This window comes from Rhyacophila brunnea, unplaced genomic scaffold (genome assembly GCF_057557595.1).
Source record: "Rhyacophila brunnea isolate RB1 unplaced genomic scaffold, BYU_Rbru_1.0 scaffold_17, whole genome shotgun sequence".
Taxonomy (NCBI): domain Eukaryota; kingdom Metazoa; phylum Arthropoda; class Insecta; order Trichoptera; family Rhyacophilidae; genus Rhyacophila; species Rhyacophila brunnea.
In genome coordinates, this window is record NW_028232827.1 from 19,417,438 (window position 1) to 19,433,379 (window position 15,942).

The 15,942-nt window shown below is 33.9% G+C and overlaps 1 protein-coding gene across 1 annotated transcript in view; it reads right to left on the reverse strand.

Annotated features, from left to right (window-relative positions):
- Window positions 1-10,243: 10,243 nt before the first annotated feature.
- The window catches only part of Cap-D2 (CAP-D2 condensin subunit), a 42,457-nt gene continuing 36,758 nt past the window's right edge, over window positions 10,244-15,942 (reverse strand). The window contains exons 15-20 of the mRNA XM_085944323.1: window positions 15,674-15,844; window positions 14,716-14,988; window positions 13,062-13,326; window positions 12,042-12,236; window positions 11,275-11,383; window positions 10,244-10,467 (exon numbers count right to left, since the gene is read on the reverse strand). Coding sequence (XP_085800449.1) covers window positions 10,373-10,467; window positions 11,275-11,383; window positions 12,042-12,236; window positions 13,062-13,326; window positions 14,716-14,988; window positions 15,674-15,844 — 1,108 coding nt within the window. The 3' untranslated portion in view covers window positions 10,244-10,372. The remainder of the gene's footprint in view (window positions 10,468-11,274; window positions 11,384-12,041; window positions 12,237-13,061; window positions 13,327-14,715; window positions 14,989-15,673; window positions 15,845-15,942) is intronic.

The following is a 15,942-nucleotide window of genomic DNA, read 5'->3' on the forward strand; positions in this document are numbered from 1 at the left end:
TTATAATATTATGTATTGCGTAAGCCGTAATTGCATTCTTCTAAAGGTTTTGCAATATAATATTGCTTCAGATTTTCACTTAGTCATTGTATTACGTTAATATTTATTGTTGTTTAATTTAATAAAACGCATTTTTTTGTAGTACTTATTCCACTTTTAATCAATAAATTAGGACTGGTTTCGTTCGCATCAGAGGGACATTTTCTACTGAACAAGGGAAGATTCAGTTGAAAATGTCCCTCTGAGGCGGACGAAACCGGTCCTAATTTATTGATTAAAAGTGGAATAAGTACTACAAAAAAAATGGAGCCATTGTCGAAAACTACCCAATCAAGACTCGTAACTGGACAAAATCTGACATTCGAATGAAATTTTCAAAATGGCGTCCTATGGTAGTTCGTAGTTCTATTTTTGTCCATTCTACAGGTAAGTGTGTAGGTGTGTAACGTTAAAAAAGTCCCGCCGTCCCATTTAACACATTGTGCGCTAAAGGCGCGCCGATTAGGTGGCCATTCGACATAATTTGCATTATATTTTTATATTTAAATGTTGTAATTAAAAAGTAATTATCTGATATATGATTATATTATTATGTATTTGATTTAAATACTTACATATTATAAAGTGTAAAGAACTATTCATCACATAAAACGACTGGTACCTAGATACATATTTCATTAAAACACTTTATATTATGTACTTTCGTACTTTTTCCACATTTATTTCATAATTTTTATATTTAACCGATTTTATCCTAATGGACATTTTCAATTGAATAACATTACAAAATATAGGTAGGTACATATTATTGCATAAAAAGTCAATTAATTAAGTATAGATAACGTGGGAGTCGTTGTTTACTTGAACTAACTTGTTGGTGATATTTGTCCTTATTTATTAAATGACTGATTTATATACTTACATTATGAAATAGCATAAATTCATCACTGAAAAATTTTCTGTGTTTAAAATTCACCTACCTCAGATATTAAAAAAGGTTCCCTACCAATGACAAATTTTGAATGTGGTTTTATTGTTTTCAATCGCATGATGAATACAAAAAGTCCACTACTTAAAAATGAATTATTTTCCATACGATAGTATGTATCATCATCAGCTGTAGTATATACCAATATTGTATATAAATAATTATATCTAAATATTATATCTAAAATGTAAACATAAATTTATGTTTACATTTTAGATATAATAGCGCAGCCATCTATAATACCGTGGATTTACAAAAATAAAATTACAAAGCAAAGGATAATCTTAAAAAAATAACAATGCAATGTGCTTTTAAAACAATATTAATAGCAGGTTTACATAGTGCATTTGATAGTCACGCAGCCTTCGCTATCGAGGCTTGATAATTATATATTGTATGTGCCATATTATAATTTTTAGGAATATTATGTTTCATCCATTATTGTTATTTTTAAGTTAATAAGTCAAAAGAATAATATCAACTAAGAATTAATAACAATAAACAAAAATGCAAAATGTACAATAACCGTGTTGTGTGTCTTGGTGGTCACTACAAAAACATGTTTTTAGGTATACATTTCATTATGGTGAAATTCATTCTAAATATGGTAAAAGGTGGATATTATCAACAAACACGGTAGGAAATTGAATAGAAAAATTTCATATGAATTGTCTGTACTTACAATAATTGTTAATGTATCGGATGATTTATGATGATGAACTGTTTTGTTTTTCGAAGTAAACGACGAAGAGTTGCTCGAGGTGGATTGGTGTTATATTATGACGTCGATTATCCGCCAAAATCCATTTTAATTGAGAAAATGATCTTTCAACTTCAACTGATGTGACCGGCCAGTATTTTAACTTTTCGAACAGTTTTATTGTGTTTTTATTGTCGTCATCAGTACAGTTAATTTCTTCGTATTTTAATAATTTATTAACTTGACACAACGTTCGGTACCCAGGATTTTTTACTAATGTATTTCGTAACTTTTCATTGATAAGTTCTCCTTTACTTCCAGGCACAATTGATAATGCTAACTGAAGATCTTGTATGATGTTGAAGGAGTCTTTAAGTTCTAGCCCTCGTTTTTCTAATTTGTCTATAGATGATTTTACTACTGAGAAGTGATTTTGAATAAAATTTAGATCATTTTCAATATCTCCATCTCGAAGCGCATTCTGAGCAGCTGAAATTGATAATGCAGCCTGACTATCAAAACTGTTTATTGTGGATTTAATCCCTTCAAAATGATTTGCGTAATATAACGCAGCACTTATCCACGTTCCCCACCGTGTAACTACTGGCTCTGGAGGTAGTGGTATATTTGGAAGAATGCTCGAAAATGCTGCGACTCTCGAAGGAGATTTTAAAAAAAATCTTTTTAACATTAGAAATTAATTTATTTACGTTAGGATATACGGATCTAATTTCTTCTGCAACTCTATTAATTCCATGTGCAAAACAGGTGCAGTGTAGAATATTTGGGTACAATTCTTTCATTTTTTTGCCAAATCTAATCATGTAAGGTGCTGCATCGGTCACTAATATTAAAAGTTTATTTCTGCTAGATTCATAATTTTCACCCCACAGTGCCAACAAAGAATCATTCATTAAACGAAATAAAGTATCTGAATTGCACCTTTCAATCACTTTTGTTGAAATTAAATGGCATAGCTTCACCTCATTTTCGGCTAAGCGTCCACAAATCACGTTCACTATGTCTACCATTTTGATCCGTAGTTTCATCGACACTGACCCATACATAACAATCACTTAAATCTATTTTAATGTTATTTACTACTATATTATATAACTTTGGTAAATAGCGCTTTCGTAGATTTGATTCTGTAGGTAGTGTAACTTTAGCGTATTTACCCGTTATACAATTATTTAAAAAAAACTCGCATTATTGGATTCTGCGCTTGCATCCACGGTATGTTACACTTTATTAGAAATTCAGCAAAGTCTAAATTAAAGTCACTTTGATGGTCAATAACACCAAGATTACGCTGATGAGTCTTACAGGAAACATGCTTAATTAACTTTGTTTTATTACATGCTATATTTATATTACACACACTGCAACGTATGACAGTTCCATCAAAACTCACATCACTATAGTCTTTAATCCAAATTGGCGCGCGTTTTGGACGAATCGTATTCTGCATTTTAAATAAATTAATGTTGTGTGATCAAGAAATAAAGTAATGTTATGTGATCAAGACGTATCTTTCGCCACTATCTCGTAAGTTGTGATAGTTGTGTGACGTCTCAATATAAAGTGATTTTGTGGACAAAAAATCAGTTCAAAAGTGTTTAAAAGTACCTTATATACCGTGGAGGAAAACGTGGTATAATGGCCCCTATATCTAACGGGTACGAGTGGCAAAAACATTAATCAATAAATTCTAATTGATTTATGTTTTGTACTAGGTATTCTATTTAAGTCATTATTTATGACCCGGCGTATGCCTTCTTCGTGCACTATGCGCACTCACCGATCGTAAATGCACATTGACATCGAAAAAAGCTAATTTTCGTTTATATAGTAATTTAATATAATAAAAGAATGTGAAAACCTTCTTACCTATTAGTAAAGGATCAAGTAAAAAACAAATTTTGATTATCTAAGCGTTTGTGAAAACCCGTAATGAATATATTACATACTATTAATACATTCAATAGGTAAGCCCGTTAAATCGTCATTTCCCGTAAACAATCGAACCAGCTAATGTGAAATGTCACGAAATATACCTACTCGCTAAATAAAAAACAAATAAACAATTTTAAGCTATAATCCATAATCGTCAAAACTGAAGTGATGTCGGATTTTAAGAAAATACGTAGATCAGTTAACAAGCGCGCAGGTTAAGTTTTTTTTGTTTTTTCTACCATATTACTATATCAAATTATAGTTTCATGTGTGAACTCCCAGATTGGATAAAGCAATGAGCTATTAGGGAAGGTCAACTTGTTAAGAAATGGTAGGCACTACAACTGTGTTATACCTATTTATATCTAATATTTATTGATAAAATAATTTATTATCAATGGTATTAGGTACTATATATACACAATGTGTCAATGTCAACTAATTATGATTGTATCATTTTGATAACTTCCGAAACAATTCATTGAAATAATACTATGATATATAATTTATAGTATTAGGGAGTAGCAATTAACAGAAAACGCATATACTTACATATTTTGCATGATGAATATAAAGTGTTTGAAAATGGCCTATCAAAATGTCAAAAAAACATTACAACATCAGTACATATATATTAAAATTGAATATCTCAACATGTCCAACCACTTGCTTGAAACACAAAAGTACGATTTGAAGTAGGTATCTTTCGTACGAAACTTTTTCTAAAGGGTTTCATTAACCACGTAGGTCCGATATTCTCCATTTTACCCATCCATAAATCCAGCTGTTGCATTCTCGTATCACAAAGAACGTATTATATGTGAAGTATACAAAAATAATTACTAGTTTGGCTTAAGTACTTAAGTAGTTATGGTAAATATAACAGACGTATCTTGATATTCTCAAGTGGCCGCTGTTGTGCATTGTGTAAAAATCTGTCCTTACTCAGAGCTGATAAGCATTGATTTGAATCCTCGTTGAATTGGTTTTACAATAATATAATATGTTTTCATATTATATATTTTCGTAATATCAACATAATATACGAAATCATTCAGATTTGGTACGATTTTAATAATACACTAGCTGTCCGGTCCTTCTCATCATGGGAGCAAGTTTGATTTGTTATTTGATAGTGAAAATAGAAGTAGTTTAGTGGAAATTTTAATTATTTTTTTGGTATTCTTTTCTAAAACCTTTCATAAAATTATACTTTGATAAAATGTTGTGTCCATTATATTATATTTGTTATAAGCCAGATCCTCGAGGCAAGAGTAACAAAAACCTCAATGAAGAAATTTTGCATAGACATTTAAATAAAAGGTAATTATGCCGCAGGTGCCCGCATAAGCTTTCATATTTTTTTTACGAAAATAGTTTATTCCATGTAGACAATTATATTAAATACCTTTTTCTGTTGGCGCAGATTCTTTTCGATCCAATCATTGTTAATTATATAGAATTTGAAATTTTCATACATTTTGATCCATCATTATCACAAACTAAGGTTATAATATATTAGGTACCTACGTTATATTGGGTTGTGGTAGGTTAGGTCAGTGACTTATCCAGGTCCTGACTAGCTCCATCCCTTCAACCTGGGGTCATAATAGAAGAACTCGGAAGGTAGGGACGTAGTGCAGTAGTAGCACTTTCTTTTAATTGTCATCAGAAATAAAACTCACTGTTAGTGTACCTACCTATCGCTGTTTATTATCGTCTTTTATTCACAGAAACAGTTTTATAATTATTATATCCACAGCATAGATAAGATATCCACAGAGAGTTACTACCTATTTATACAGTTCTTAATAAAGTTATAAAGGTCATATAGTTTGTGTTTATGAACACTGAAGTCACTTATAATGTAAACTTAAAAGTTTAATTATTTATTGAAACTAAGCTTGTAGAAAGTTATTACTTATTTATAAAGTTTGTTATTTATAAAACCTTATTTAATAAAATTTTCAAATGTTTATTTATTAAATTTAAAAGGTTCATTTATTTATTCACACACGTCACACGAATCCATGAGATGCGAGTCACTGATCCCAAAGGTTGGGATCCACTGATCTAAGTACTTGCGTCCCTGTGGACGTACTTGAAACGGGTTGCTATGCGCGACTGAAGATGATGTCACCTAATAAGCAACATAATTATTCGCTACGGATACGGAGTAATCGAGGAATTACTAATATCCCTTGCAAGGCCTCTCTGACCTACAAAAGGGGCCGAGAGATTTGTACACGAAATGCATTGAATGCACTGCCAGATCTTAAGAGATCTTTCGCAGAGCCGAAGACTTTTTTTTCTAGATGCCTTTACGGATACCTCGCATTTACTATCGAGGTTTCTTTAAGGATTTTGGCACGCAAACTACTCTACTTGATGCTAGTCAAATGAAAATTTTGCCGGCTGAGAAATATGCCTTATTGAAAACTATTCTACCCGCATCGGGTATTGCTAATTTGAATTCGGCCAGGGCCTATAAAACTGCCTTGCAAAAATCCTGGAAAATTCTTTGTAGCACAAGGCGGTAGTGATTTTGATGAATATTTTGTCGTATTTATTGGGAACTAAGAACTGCGATTTGTAGCCGAGTTTTTCCCGTGGTAAAAGAAATGCATAAGACTGATATTCTGAGCATATACTTATTCTATCTTATATGACTGCAATCAATGGATCTGCAAGGCATGAATCATCATTACATGTCGCCATTTATTATTTTGATTCTTTTATTACATCAATACAGAAATTAAAAAGTGCATCTCTTCCGGCCTAATTTACCATGGTCCCCGGAAGGTCTCGAATGCCCGCATCTGCCATCTGTAATAAAAGGTTAAGGTTGTGCCGCTCTTGCTAAAAATTGGACCAATCCAGGAGTAAATGTAGGACGTCCTGGTCGCTTCCGTCGTCGCATGGGCACTTTCCATCAGATGTTTATTTAAACCGGTGCAGGTATGCTCGCATGACTCCGTGAGCTGTAAGGATCTGAATCTCAAAACACAGCCCCTTATGCGCCCTGACGTCTCGTGCTGCTGAAATTGAAGGTAAAAACTTTCAGGTCAACTCCCCTGTCGAAGAGTTTAAGTATCGTGAGTTCCATTCGTTGTTCACCATATCTGCAATTTTGATTTTCGCGTAGCTCAGAGGAAATTTGTCATAAGCTATCACGTTCTTTGGTTCAGAGGCACCATGCTGAGCCAATTTGTCGGCTCTTTCATTTCCTTCTATCCCAGTGTGTCCCCTTACCCACTTGAACTGCACCTCGGGGTGGCACCGTCTCAGTATTGCGGACTCGCTGTGAATAGAAAAGACAATCGGATTAGTAGACAAGGGATCTCCAATTGCTTGGATTGAGCTTTTGGAGTCCGAATAAATACAAATACTATGGTTTTCGATTAGCTGTTGGATTTGATCTGAGCCTGCCCACTCCAGATCGCGTTGGATGGCATAGAGTTCGGCCTGCAGACTACATACTTTGCAGGGAAGGTCTAGACTATTTTTTTATGGGATTCGAAGCTTTTATAATTAATAACCTAGTGGCATCACGGGAAATAGTCCGAGGGATATGGAAGGGGTATATATATCTAAAAAATAGCGCGGCATTTGGACAGGTAATAATTATTTAACATAACACAATATATGCAAGCTGGGGTATTCTCAACACCTGATGCTTTATACGTATGTACTGTAATGATTTCTACTAGCGGGTCATACAAGGATCGTAAAAAACGTAACTGCGTAATTTCCGTAATCGGTTAATATTGGAGAAGAAATTAGTTTCGGTGATTAGATTTAATTTTTACCTACAAGAACAACGTGTTATAATATGAATTTACACCTGGGGAAAATAGATGTGTCACTATTCCTCCAACTATTGTGACCGAGGCCACATAGGTAGGTGCCTTGCTTGGTGCTTAGTGCTACACTACGTGCTAGGTGACATATCCAAGCGAACGGACACACACTATACAATCGCAATAGCCACACTGCACGCTTCGCGCCTCGCTACTTGATTATTAGTCACCTAGTGAGTCTCCCGGCGAACAAACGTGTTGGTTAACTTTATTGTGTCACCTAGTGATTTTGCAAAATGGAGGAAGTTTTAAGAGCGTACATAAGTGAAACAGAAAATAATTTTCAACATTAGGTGGGACGAAATTTCGCACTCGTCGCCAATCGGAGAGCGGTAGTCAAGGTTTGAGCATGTCAATTTGTTTTGTGATGGCGTCGGATGAATATATTCTTATGTCATGTAAAGATGACTAAAAGACGTTACGCTATGATGTACTTGAAAAAGAATCCATGTCAATGAATATATTATTATTGCGCTGACTAGATAATTGCTAATTAATTACCACATTTAAATATCATGTTAATTATATCTAATGGCCAACTAATGCAAACGCGCCAGTCGTGGTGTCAGCACTAAATGAGTTAACTCTTTATAACTTTATAAAAAAGAGTATATTATAAAGTTGTTTCTCGGGTGTTATAGAACATCTGAAATGCGTATCATCCTTTTGTAATGTCTCTTTTAATTTACCCAACATAACTCAAATGTTTCCTGGTTCATCCTCAAATAACTAAAAAAACTTTTCATCGAATTTCCGAAATTTTTTGTAGAGAAGTTGAAACTCTCCAAGAGTACTAGATGAATTGACATTATGCACCCAACAAGTTCGAATTTGAGACTTTCGAAACTTTAAACTTAAATTCTCTGTGAGCAGTAGGTTGGTGGTTAGTTTTGAGAGTGACATCGTTGTTGACTTGAGCGCTCCCAAAAATGTCAACTGAATTTGCACCTAAGCACGTAGCGTGCAATATGGCAGTAGTGTTTGTAATAGACAAGCATAGCACCTAGCTTAGCACTAAGCGAAGCACTTTGATGTGGCCGGTGAAGGCAATGAGATTCAAAATGACCCCTTCCCTTAGGAATAGTCGGGCCAATCATAGACTGATTACATTTGATTGGTGAAAAATGCTTATATTTTTAACCAATCGTGCATTAGATGCATATTGATCAAAGCGACAGGTTTATTTTCCATTTCCATGGAAAGCGGCTGTAATAATAGCGGCCTTTACATGCACATTCTTTACCGCATGCTCAGGAGCGTAGGCGCCAGAACCCGGTATTGAGCGCATGATATCACACGTCTTATAAACTTAAATATGAATTATAAAAATCGAGTGCATTCAATTTTATTTTAAATGGCATCTTATCCATTTACTATGGAACTAATAATATCAGCTACACTCGTCTCTTCTTCGCGGATGACTTTCCGTAAAACACTCACACTCCGGAAGGTTACCATTCACCTCAGGTAAATCAGAATTTTTATCGATGACATCTTTATACCACGTCAAGTAAATCAGTAAATATTACCTCAACTACATAACGAGTGTAGTACATTGCAAGTACATGGATTGCCATAATAAACTATTAAAATGGCATTTAAAAACTTTGTACTTTTTGATATGTATTTAATTTGACACATAAACGTAACAATTATCATTTATCATATAAAATAAATCAAAAGGCATAAATTAATTAGGTATTTTTGATTAATGTTATTTGGACGAAATTATTCGCTTTATCGGGAGTAACTCCTGCTACATCTTGTTGCATTTTAATGCTAATTAACTTTAATAAATACGAAACAAGCAGGCACTAAACTATAATTTGCTAAACATCAAGAAAGAATAACTCCATACAAAATACTGGCCAATTTCAAAGAGCTGATTGCAATGCCGCAATCTGTTTGGCTTTTTGATTACTTGGCCGCTTTGATAACAAGATGCCTCTGACTTGGCCGTTTTTGATAATCAAGGCATATTTTAAGCTGATTTTAATTCACTCCGAATTTGATACTGAAAAATATATTGAATTGTGGGCATCCCTACCGGAATCAATCAAAAAGTGAATATCGGCCAAAACATGACTTGGCCATGTTTGATAATGAACTCTTCATATATATTATAATGATAAGACTCAAAACAATGAATTTTTATTTAACTGTTTCCACATTAAAAAATTAAATAAAACAAGTTTCCCACTATGAAGGGTCAAGACGTTAGTTTAATTAAAAAATTGCAACAATAATGATAATGGAGATATAAAGTATGAAAATACACCATGACATGATGGTATGTACTTACCTATGAAAATAGAATAGTTAAAAGGTATGTACATAAAAACTTAAAATAATATTGATTATAAAGACATTTTGTATGTTTAAATTATCAATATCATATACTTTATAATTATTACCATATCTCCTCGATTATAAGACGCAAGTTTTTTCCTATTTTCGTGTCTCTGAATTCGGGATGCGTCTTATAATCGATAACGTCTTACAATCGCTGTAAAATTCCGTGGTTGTGATGAATCATCACTGATTACTAGTAGTGGGGGGGACAGATGGTCCAGCGCGGCGGAGCAGGTAGTCGAGTTACAGTAGCCACTGGCTGAACACGTTTGAGTTTGAATAAAAATTTTGTCCCTAATTACCATTTAAAATGTCGGCAAGAAGACCATATTATAATAGTACATGCCTATTTTTAAATCCTTTTTATATTGTGATTAGTTTGACTGTGTTATAATAATTTTTATGTTTTTTATTTTTTAGTTTTTATCGGTATATAAAAATAAAGGTGCGTCTTATAATCGAGGAAATACAGTATTTATATAACTTAATTATAATATATATATTTTAGATATATTTTCACTTTCGCTTTCGGCCAACTCTACCAGTTGGTTTTTTGAACAATTCTTTTTTCTGCGGCGCCAGTTTTTTCATTTGGAAATCATCCTCATTATCTGAAAGACAACATTAATCAGCAAAAAAAAAGAAAACAGATAATTTACTGTTTATAAAAATTGTTATACATATTAATTTCAGTACCTACATATTTTGTATATTATGTATATGTTAAATAACCCAACACAACACAGTGACTTTATAAATAATGAATAATGATATAATATAATATACGAGTCGTGATGTGCAATTTTCGTATCAGCCAGTCACACAATTTTCCGTAACCTAGTACATATTAATTACCTACTAAGCAAGTAGGTTGTGTTACGCTTCAGTTTAGTTTTAGATTTCAAATGATATTTCATAATTCATACATTTCAAAGTTATTGTAGATGTCGAGTATATTAACTTATTAAGTGTGCATGTGCGATATCGAGGCAAAAATGTGTACTTTTACAGTGATTAACATGTGTTGTGGGCTACTTAACAAGTACCCTAATATTACAATTAATAAAATTGAAAAAATTTGAAATTTTAAAATAGTATTATTAACTCCCACAATGGCCGCGCAGCCTAAGCGTCGGACTATAGCGTCGTGGGTCCCAGATTCGAATCCTGGGTCTGGCAAGTACACATATTGTTTTTCAGTCTGTGTATGAGTCAGAGTATGGACCTAGTAGGTTGAGGAAGTGGCTGACATCCATTTCTCGTAAAAACAAAATCTGTTAATACAAACCTCCACTCCGTGGAGGCCCATATGATCCTATTAGGATCAGACATGGTCAAAAAAAATTTTTTTTTAATAATATACAGATAATTTTTGACTTAAAATGTATAGCAAACAGCATATGAATTTTTCAAATTACCAGATTCGTCAGACTCATTTTCTTGTTGGTAATTAAGAGGCACGCGTTTTCTTGCTGAGTTGCGCATATTTCCATTTTGCGGATTTCTGCTCTTCGATGGTGTCTGATTCTAAAATTAAATTTCAAGCACTATTATAAAAATTGATATTATGTACTTACATACATACATTCTTTAACACAGTGATGCCAACCGGGTTTTGGGAATTTTGCAGAAGTTAAAACATCCTATCTTTGTTGAGTAAAAAAATGCACAGAACATTATATATTTACAATATATTATTACAAATGAGTTTAATTCGACACTAAAAATAATGATGTGTTTATACAATGAATGCACACGCACACACTTACAGGTAACATGAGCATGTGATGGTTTCGTTCATTCAAGCAAAACTAAAATCTGGTAAAGGAAACTTTCTTTTACAATATTTTTGTGTGAGGATTGTGCGGGGGATGAAAACATGTCTGCGGACACATTTTGGTAGGTGTACGCGCGCACATCTTACAGGGAGCATTGCTGCCAACCTAACCTGCATAACTACATTGGCTCATTAATTACATAAAAATACATTTAAAAAAATTCTTCTACATTTAAAAATCACTGCCATTAACATTTTCGACTGAAGTAGTAATTTAAGGCAAGAACTGTTTGGTTAACTTAATTACAATGCCCTTGTACCAAGGTTTAATAGTGCAGAAATCAATTATACATCAGCAGACTTAAATGAAATACAATACCAGATGAAATGTGAATAAGAGAAACACACCTCGTTGTCACTAGAATCAGAGCCACTGTCATCGCCGTAAGAACGCCTGGCTTTGTTTTGGCGAGTCTTTCGATTCTTGGCCGGAGTCTTTCCTCTAGGCAACTCCGGAGGATTGTCTCCCACCCCGGGAACTGAGCCCGCTTCTTGAACCTTGAAACACTCTTCTATCTTGTCGCCCAGCTCACTCACCACTGCCTGCATACGACAGAAACAACAATATTAAGTTTGTACAGAAACGGCTAGAGCAGCTTTCCAGTACTCCCAGTTGTACTCGGTCAGAAATAAAAGTTTAACGCTCGCACTCTGACAGGGTTGGTCTACAGTAGCGAGTCATGGCACCCTAAGAAAACTTAAAACAACCGTATGCCAAGCTCGAGAACAAAGTCACAGCGGATACTGGATAACAAAATTACTACTTTAATACTTTGTTAGAAGCAAGAAGTTAAGAGAGCAGACCGTGTAGCTTTGTGCTACACCAAAGGTAGAAAATGCAATGTTAGACCTGGCTCACTGACGCCTGTCTTTTCTTCAAGCCTGATTCCAGCATCCCGGAATGCTACTAAAATTCATTGTATTCAGTGAGGCTACAGGATGCTGAAATGACCTGAGAAAACGCAAGAAGGCTGAAGAGCAATAGGGATTATTCTTGGAGGCCCCACATGATATCTATGAACTCCACATAAAGACTATGGTGTAACTATCTCATAGTAAGAGTATGGAAAGCATAAATCTCAGGGCAATATATACACAGTAAATTTTCAATATACAAAAAGATACACGGAAATCTGTGATTTTGGACAGAAAAAATTTGGACAAAAACGCCGATTAAATTGGAGAATTTTTTGAAAGAGCTAAAATAAACTCTTGATTTTGATTTTGGATGTTTTTTATCTATAAACACTGAAGGTGGCCCTTGCATGATTTTTGCGCATAGGGCCTCAATATTAAATAAATTAATTTTATAGCTACACCACTGCCTAAAAAACAACATGGATTAATAAGAAGTGTCAATATTCATACCTTAAGATCAGCTTTAGCGTTTTTATTAGAGTTTGTAACAATGTTCTTGAAACAGTCATAAACTTCTTTGCTGTAAAGTTTATCCTTGTAGCAGTCCATGTTTTCGATAAGCTTTTTGACAGATCGTTCGTTATATGTGAATAGCGATAGACAATAAGCCAAGTCACGCCACTGACGCTCGTCTATTGACAGTTTGAATCTGAGGCAAAGTTTTTCAACCAGCGCTTCCATTTGTCGATCTTTCTGAATCAGAGACATCACATATCTGCAACAAAAAAGTTTTCACCGATCGATCGGTCATTCAATTAGTAAAATATAAATTCAAACATTCACTTGACCTTTCATATTAACATAAACTACAAAGCAACCGATCACAATGGGTACAATGAAACCCGTTAATTCGAAATTTATAGATCTGAAATTAAGAAAAAATCAAATCACAAATTACAGATTTTTTTGTTGTTTTGTTGTATCTTTCAAAATAAAATGGGTGGTAACAAGGCCTGAACAAAAACGATGCATAAGTGCGAGTGAGAAAGTATTCGGTACCCTTATATAATCTCTGCGACACTCGCTAGAGTAAAATAAAAGGTTTACAGATCTGGGAGATGGTTTGCTACGGTGTAGCCGGCAAATCTTCACTTATTGCATAACTAAGCGTCGATAACCGTGTTGCTAAAATTGCTATTTCTTGTGTTAAACATGAAGTCAGTGGTAAATATTTTTAGTTAATTAAGTAGAAAAGATGGTTCTGTGTGTTGTATTAAAATATGGTAGCCGTACTGATAAGCAAGAAGATGGTATTACGTTTCATAGGTAAGTTGATACATGTTCGTGATAATTTATTTGTATATTATTATATATTTTAATATCAGTGACCTAGTGTTTCTTTAAAATAACTTAAATTATGGATATCTTTACCTAATGGTTGCATTATGACCGCTTAAAAATACTATATAACGTAAAAAAATAGAAAATTATATTTTAATTTCGAGCGTCTAGTGCGAGCACTAGCGAAATGGTCTATGGTCTCGAACATTTGTAGACGAATGCGTTCGCTCGCCCACAAACCAAACGCACGGCATGCGGCTTCATTTAGCAATGCAATGGGTGGCGTCTAGATGTATCTATAGTCTATGGGTGGTAACTATCATGCTTCAACAAAACCTGATTATGGGTACCTAAGTACTAAAATATGAATGTACTGTAGTAGTTATTCACCAAATACAATTAAGTAGGTGGTGCACAAGTGTTTGTGGAATCAAATTGCTTCTAAAATGATGGTGGCAAAAATAGGAAACAATAAAATTGAGAAAAACACTATGGTTTATCAGTTTGGGATGGCAGAAACATTATTGTCTCCATAACAAGACAAAATACAGATAACAGTTAACCTACCATGGGAAAAAGGGCTTAACTTTCGATTCTAGTTAAAACCAAATTTCTCAATATATTAAAATAATTATTCTTTTTTGACAATTATTTCATTAAACGTAATTAATTCTTTCATATAAAGCTATCGAAAAAACATATGAGACAGAATAGGCATCACTCAATTTTTCAAATTCAGTCAAACCTGTAGTAGCTTGTGTCCGCCCTCTATCATAATATATATATATATATGTATAATGAAAAACAATAGAGATGTACATACTTAAGAATGGTCCTGAAATGATCTTCCTGCAATTGAAGGGCGGGGTCACTGAGCGTGGAGATTATGTCAGGGATAACATTGTAGAGGGAATTTCCCTTCTGAGCGAGCTGCTTGAAGAAGAGGCGCGCCATGGTGCGCACAGAGGGGTCGTCGTCTACACAACAGCGCGCCAAAGCAGCCACTTGACCGCGCACACGTACCATCTCCTGCAGAATCAGGAACGATAGCATCTTCACCGTGCATTGCCGCACTTCCACGCACGTGTCTTGCAGTCTACAATATTACCGATCAGATGTAATTTATTACTTCTCTTTCAGGTGCCGTTCTCGAACTCAACATTAAGCTAATATCATTTTGATTCCGGATGAACATTAATTATTACAATATTATTATATTGTATTATGAAGCAATACTGACTAAAATGGATATATTGATTTCATTTTAATAACATTATAATTATTGTAATTTGTCTGCCGAACCTAATTATTCATGGTTCGTCCATCATAAATCTTGTCAGGTGTAATTAAGGTGCGGAGGTTTGAACGAATACCGAAGTATCGGTAAGCATCAGTGACTATAGTCGGTGGTATAGTTCAGTAAATTTACTTCAAAGTTAAATATGTAATTGTAAATTCTATGACTGTTTTTAACATTCTGTAAATAAGGTCATGTTCTCAAATTCTCCATTGGTTCTATTTGAAGATGAAATAATGATATCTCTATATGTGCCAATGTTTTTAATGTTTGAAGGAAGTCAGGCCAAATCATTTAAATTAAATATGTTGCCATGAAAATAAAATATTAGAAATAAAATGCTTACAATAACTTCTCAAACAAATCGGTTATATTTTTTAATCATTCGTTTTCTGGCATGAAAACTGCTGTCAACTCATTTTTTAATCATATGTCACTTGTACTTGTTTAATTCTAACCACCATAATTTAACCCATTGTCTTACCTTTCATAAATATAATGAGTCCAGGGTTGTATAACATTGGGGAAGCGAAGCGTGAGATCAGCTAGAGTGATGACAATGTTGCACCGGATTCCGCTGCAGGAGGATTTCTTCAACATTGTCATCAGCAGTTGCATGTTATCTTCACAGTATGTGGACGATACCAGCATAAATCTGTAAACAACCGCTCTATGTACACACTTAAGCCATGTCAATTAACAATTAAATGGACCGAAATTTAGATTTATTTACCATTTGGAACTTTCAAATTA